The sequence below is a fragment of the Azolla caroliniana genome, unplaced genomic scaffold (assembly GCF_043228905.1).
Source record: "Azolla caroliniana isolate FFs.n. ecotype wild unplaced genomic scaffold, voAzoCaro1.0.p SCAF_10, whole genome shotgun sequence".
NCBI classification, from domain to species: domain Eukaryota; kingdom Viridiplantae; phylum Streptophyta; class Polypodiopsida; order Salviniales; family Salviniaceae; genus Azolla; species Azolla caroliniana.
In genome coordinates, this window is record NW_028230445.1 from 19,227,132 (window position 1) to 19,233,605 (window position 6,474).

Genomic DNA, 6,474 nt, shown 5'->3' on the forward strand with positions numbered 1-6,474 from the left:
ACAAGCCATGGTTAATAATATTAGTTATGATTGCTCATGAAATTAGGGCAGACATAAGATGTCCCAATCTAAGGTAAAGAGGAAAAATGACAACGGGACTATTCAAGCACATAAGGGGATGGTCATGGATCACAATTTTGAGGTGCATGGTGTTGAATATCAAGTCACATTCGTAGTAGCTCAACCGTCTAAATTAGGGAGTTGGTCATAGATTTTGGGAATGATGCCATCTATATTCAAACAGGTACCAAGACTTATCAAGTTGAGATATATACACAAAAAGTACATGAATAAGAAAACCCACTCTTGGACGATCAATAGATGATCACAAAGTTTGAAGCGATGTTATTAGCTTAAGTAAGGATGATCATATGGCCCCATAGGGGTAAAACCCAACAATAGAATAACATTATCTCTTCCATGATGAATTGCAGACACTCGCTACAAATAGATGGGATTTACTCCATCTCAGCTAAATGCTACAAAGAAGATGAGGTAACTTTCAATTGTATAATGGTGGGTGCAAACCACCTAACATACATACACGTATGCATACAATACATACATACATACATACATACACGTATGCATACAATAAATACATGCATACATACATACATACACGCATGCAAACGATACATACATTCATATAATACGTACATGCATACATACATACATACATACATACATCGTACGACGTACGTACGTACATACATACATATAAGAACTAAAATATGTATATGGGATTTCCTAAGTTTGCTTCATTTCTGAATCTGCCTGCACTCGAATTAGGGTTTCCCGTACTGTCTGCAACCGAATCAAAACAGTTGAGTTCATCTTCATTTGATCAGTATATGTGCCTAAACTCAATGTAAACTCGGATCCATGTAACCATGCGTTGATTTTTTCTTGATTAGTTTGTTTTCCCTCTTCAGGCATGTTTTTTTCTCTCTAAGAGAGAGAGAGAGAGAGAAACAAAAACATCGACTAATCTTTTTATTTTCAGTTTAATTTTCTTCACTCACAGACCAGAAAAAAAAAAGCACAGATAAAAGAAAGAACACGATGTAAGAAGACTCGAGAATCACAGAAAACAATCATGTAACAACATTTCTTTCAATCATTAAGATTTGTGGTTCTTGAATGCTATTGTAATCAAGAGAAAAGCAAAAGTAACATACACGAGAAAGAAGAGGAATTAAAGAATCACAAAAGCAGAAAAGATATAGTGTACGAAATCAAAACATGGCTCATAATGGTAGATTGATTAACCAAGAGACCACATGGGAGATTAACCTCACAGTTCTTCAACGTGTTGATCATAATATTGAAGATATTCTCATCACTGCTGGGCACGTAACTCTTTATGAGTTTGATGTTGATAAGTGTCAGTGGGTGAGTGCTCTGATTTTCCTCCTTTAGCTCACATCTCTTTGAAGTTTTGTGTACGTTTATTGTTTTCTGGGAAAAAAACAAGGTCTGTATTTAAATTATAATCATAAGAAGTTATTAGAAAAATAACATGAATTTATTTGGAATTACATCTATATTTTGTCTTGATTTCAATCCCATTGAGTTCATACCTCTTACAAATTTTGCATACGTTTTTGGTTTTTGTGGAAAAAATAAGTCACCAAACGACAACATTGAAAAGTTTTAGAGAAAACCAAACATTTATCAGGAAGATCATTGATATATTGTGTTACATTTTGTTCTGTAAGTACAGGCATTGAAATGCATGGAAAAACAGGGAATTACTAGAAGATGCCACAAAGTTATAAGGATTAATGCAAAATTTCATATTTTTTGTGTTGCACTTTGTATAAGATTTGACCGAAAGCCACTTCTTTCAATTTAATATTTTCATTTGCAGAGCCGAAAAGATGTAGATGGATCATTATTTGTAGTTAAAAGGTGAGTTTTACAGCCTTAATGCAACGTGTCATTGGGAAAACATTGGTTTAATTTGTTAAAGGTCAATGCAGGAGAATGAAACCACGTTTTCAATTCATTATTATGAATAGGAGGAGTACAGGTATTTCATTCTGATCTTGATATTCACTATTCTTCTTACAAAATTGTCTTGCTATACTATAATAATGCCAGAAGGATATGTGGTCTTTAGAATGTAGTACAATTGAATATTTGGGTTTGTTTGTGCTTTTGTTTCAGAGAATCAAGTTGAAGATCTGCTTGATGAATTTGAGTATGAGGTACAAATGCCGTATTTGCTTTATCGTAATGCATCACAAGAGGTGAATGGCATTTGGTTCTACAATTCTCAGGAATGTGAAGAGGTGGCAAAATTGTTCTCTCGGTATTATGGACTTGCTGAAGCTTTATAGATATCTAAATCAAACTGATGATCAAATGCATATGATGCTTCAATTCCTTGTTTATTGCCTAGGATCCTGGGCGCCTATTCCAAGAATACGCCAAAGAGAAAAGTGTTCACCCCTCAAGTGTAAGTGGGAATCTGACTAATTAAGGTCTTGAAAGTTGCTCATTTATGAGACTTCCTTCTTTATCACTCATTCACAATCACGCTTTTTGGTAGTCTCAAACTATTTTGGTTGTATGTATATGCATATACATGCACACACACATGCATTACATCCATAAGTATACCGATACATACATACATGCATGTGTTTGTATACATTATATACCTGAATATGAATATGAATATGCATGTATTTGTATATATTATATACCTGAATATGAATATGAATATGTGTTTGTATACATTATAGACCTGAATATGAATACATGCATGTGTTTGTATACATTATATACCTGAATATGAATATGAGTACTGTATGTTTCCATACAGTACACAAAAGGTATATCCATACAGATTCTCTTAAGGACATTGTAAATAGTAACTAATTTATTTAACTGCTGTTTAATGTTTTTCGATGTAGTATACTGATGAATTAACCTAGTTTCTGAAGAAGACTGCTAGCTTGAAAATCTGTTGTTTAACATTATTTTTGTCAGTGATGAGTTCCAAGAACTGGAGGCAATTCCAAGTTCAGCAACTGTAGGAGGATCTTTGGGACCACCTTCAGCACCTTTAACTCCAGGAGGCATGGAGAATCCATTAGAACAATTCTCCAGTGTAATAGTTTGCATAATTTACAACTTAAGGCAAATTGAATGTATCGAGAACTCTTAAGTTGATATAAGTTCGTAGTATATTTAATTTGTTTTGCAGAATGCATTACACCTCAATGCTTGTGATCCTGTATCTCCGACAATGGGGATGAGAACAATTGCTCCAATCCACTCGTCTCCAGTGCATCCAACTGCTGAGAAGGCATTTTCACAAGTCCTTGCTATGCCGTCACCATCTCTCCAAGCATCATCTCCACCACTATCACCACCATTACCACCAGTACCATCATCAAAGCAGTCTTGTGGGGAGAGATTGATTAATAATAACAATAGCAATACTAGTACAAGTATGATGTTGGAAGTGCCATCGAAGCCGTACTTCTTTGTGCCACCCCCATTGCCATCGCTGCAAGTGCCCACCCTTCCTCCGCCAGTTGTATTGCAACCATCTATTGGGGCACCATTGTTACAACCATTCCCTCCCCCTGCTCCGTCCTCTTCATTAGCACATTCAAATACTGCTCTCAACAGGCCCTCTGTCAGCAGGGATGGTGTTCACAGTGCACTTGTTCGTCTGGTTCAGGTGAGTTATCACTTTTTATTTTCTGAATATTTGGAACACTTATGTTCTTGAAATGTATGTTTATATTTTCATTCTGTATGATTAAATGTATATCTACTAGGAATATGTTCTTATCTTAACCGTTTCTTGACATGTGATTGCATTTGCATTCATCTTGCATTCAGAAATATCCATCATGTATAATAGAAGGCATTTTTAAATTTACTTGTCTTGTGAATGGTGACCTTACTCTTCTTCTGGAGGTTAGTATTTGCTATTTTCTATTTTCTTAGCATTTGTAATTCCTATTTGTTCAATTTCCATCCCTTATATGTTAAGATAGTCATAGATACATCATTGCATTCACATTTTCATTGAGAAAAACATTCGAAGAAATATTACATTCACATTTCATTACATTAAGAAGTGTCACATTGACAATAGAAACTTCTACAGGCCTGACCTACTCAACTCATAAGTGGCGTTTCTGATGCACTTACTCATATTGTACACTTTTCTATTTTCAACTGTACTATTCCTATGTATCATAGATGCATGAATACATTCCCATTCATGCATAATAAAAAACCTATTTAGAGAAATATGATAATTACCTTCGCATTCATCTGTATTAAAAAATGTGAACTTGCATAACAAAAGATATTTTTCAATGTTAATTTTTAGAATGCGTTCTAATTTCCTTAATTTGAATTTCCAATTTGTGTTAGAAGGGTCTTGTTTGCTTCCTATGTCCACTTGAATGCTTGATTGTTTATGTATATAGATAGATATGTATATGCATTCATGTAAACGTAAACAAGCTGGTGTAATAAAAGGCACTTAAAGAAATATGAGCAGTTCAGAGAACTCTCTAAATTTTACCCAGAGGAAAACATGTGATACATATTGCTTATATATTGCTTGCTATTCTTTCATATTATGTGCAGAATGAGCGCTTTGTTGATATGGTTTATGAAGAGATTTTGAGAACACATAGACTACCAGTATAGTCTGTATATCCAGAAGGCACATAGGTTTGTTCAACTCAAATGTGCAATCTTCTCGTTTTTGAAGGTATAAAAATTTCGTATTTAAGAGTAGCTTTAAGAGTTCGTGTGATAGTTGCAACATCTCAATATATTTTGAGATCATGTTGTATGGAGTTAAATGTGCAGTAGATGTGGTTCTGATGCTATGATACAATGCTAATGCTTGCTGAATCCCTCATTTAGTACTATTATCTTAATAACATTCTCATAAAACCTTTTGTAAGTTTGAAAAGCTGATGCTCCACGTGTCATTCCCTTGGTTACCTGAGGTTTAAGTTTAAATCTACCTTTAGTAGATGCTTGGTCTATCTTATACTCCTAGATATCATATGTTATTTGATATTGGATAGACTGGACAACAAAATGTATCCAATGAAGATGCATATGTTTCATGGCATATCCCAATAAAAAATGTAATATTATGTCGTAACTAAGCTTAAGAATTTCAAGTCTAATCCTGAAAGTTACTTTTGTGAGAAAAAAAGTAATACTAAAAAGGCCGTAACTTGTAAAAACATGTGGAATCATGATCCATGGCCATCACAGAAGGGTGCTATTAACATAAAAGAGTTTCTTATTGGTTAAAATAGGCTTATCCACTTTTGAAGGATCTATTTGTGGCATGCGCCTTTGATGCTTCAGATAGCCTTAAATCTCTTGGCTGCCTTGAAATTTTGACTAAACAGAAGTATCATCTTCTTCATCAAAAGAGTCACATCTGGCGATATTTGAAATAGACTAGAAAACTTGCAGGGTTTCGTCATAAGGAATGAGCTATTCCAATTGTGGTAGTGTGTACTCTTTCCTTCACAAAACAAAGAGGTAGCAATTCCTATGGTGGTTAATGGTAGTTCCATATTATTAAAGAGATTGTATAAATCCTGAGTTCACAAAGGTAAAGACAAATGAATGGTTTTTGAGTGAATCTTCACAATTTCAAGTCCTAATTGCAAGGTTCTGAGATTTGTTTGCTTTAGTTCTTTTTTAATCACCTAGATATGCTCAAAAATTGATTGTATTGCAACTCGTGCCCATTTAAATATTGCCTTGTCAAACTTGTCAGTCTTCCTACCCAATGTTGTAAACCAAATCTCAGCTATACGTTACTCTACTCTCCCTCTCCAAGAGGATTTGTTAGTAGAGTAATTTAAGTATTTTGGAAATTTGAGAAACCATTGATATTTGGGGATGTGTCAAAATACAAGTTTTAATGAATTTCATGAGACATTTAAGCTATTTTGGAAAATCCCCCATATTGAAAAAGATTTAGTTTCTTTAATGTGAGCTCTTTGTAGGCAAGAATTTGTAAGATGCTTAGGCAAATGTTGTGAATAGAAGGTTAACTCAACAATGTGCCCATTTAAATATCGCCTAGTCAAACTTGTTAGTCTTCCACTTTGTATCCTTAGTGTGAATACGTTCACAAGTTAGGGCTTGATTATATAGGCCCAATTGTATCATTGTAAAGAGTGAGAGCTTTTTAGAGGAGAATAACGAGTTTCTATTAGAGCTTACATTGTCTATCTTGCTTCTTGCTTCCTATCTATCGAGCATACTTTGCCTCTTTGTCTTGTCCATGTTGTTTGCTTGACACATTACCTTGCAGGTCCTCACATATTCTTCTACATATTATCTACAACAAGTGGTATCGGAGCGACTTGCTATTTGGCGGCAACGAACAGTAGAAAGCTGAAAAAGAAGCCATCTAGCTGAGAGAAAAGAATAGGTCAACATCTGCTTTCAGAA

General features: G+C 34.5%; 1 protein-coding gene across 3 annotated transcripts; it reads left to right on the forward strand.

Annotated features, from left to right (window-relative positions):
- Positions 1-698: 698 nt before the first annotated feature.
- LOC147859401 (mRNA-decapping enzyme-like protein) lies at positions 699-5,750 on the forward strand. 3 transcript variants are annotated; one of them, XM_087326229.1, is made up of 9 exons: positions 699-871; positions 1,007-1,395; positions 1,874-1,914; positions 1,986-2,035; positions 2,173-2,317; positions 2,408-2,464; positions 3,001-3,127; positions 3,218-3,700; positions 4,627-5,750. In XM_087326229.1, exons 2-9 carry the CDS (start codon positions 1,246-1,248, stop codon positions 4,687-4,689), a joined length of 1,116 nt encoding a protein of 371 aa, XP_087182355.1. In that variant the 5' UTR covers positions 699-871; positions 1,007-1,245; the 3' UTR covers positions 4,690-5,750. The 3 variants fall into 3 exon arrangements, with proteins under 3 accessions (XP_087182355.1, XP_087182357.1, XP_087182356.1); XM_087326230.1 differs by having other exon boundaries at positions 700-871; positions 3,001-3,121; XM_087326231.1 differs by lacking the exon at positions 1,007-1,395.
- Positions 5,751-6,474: the final 724 nt, after the last annotated feature.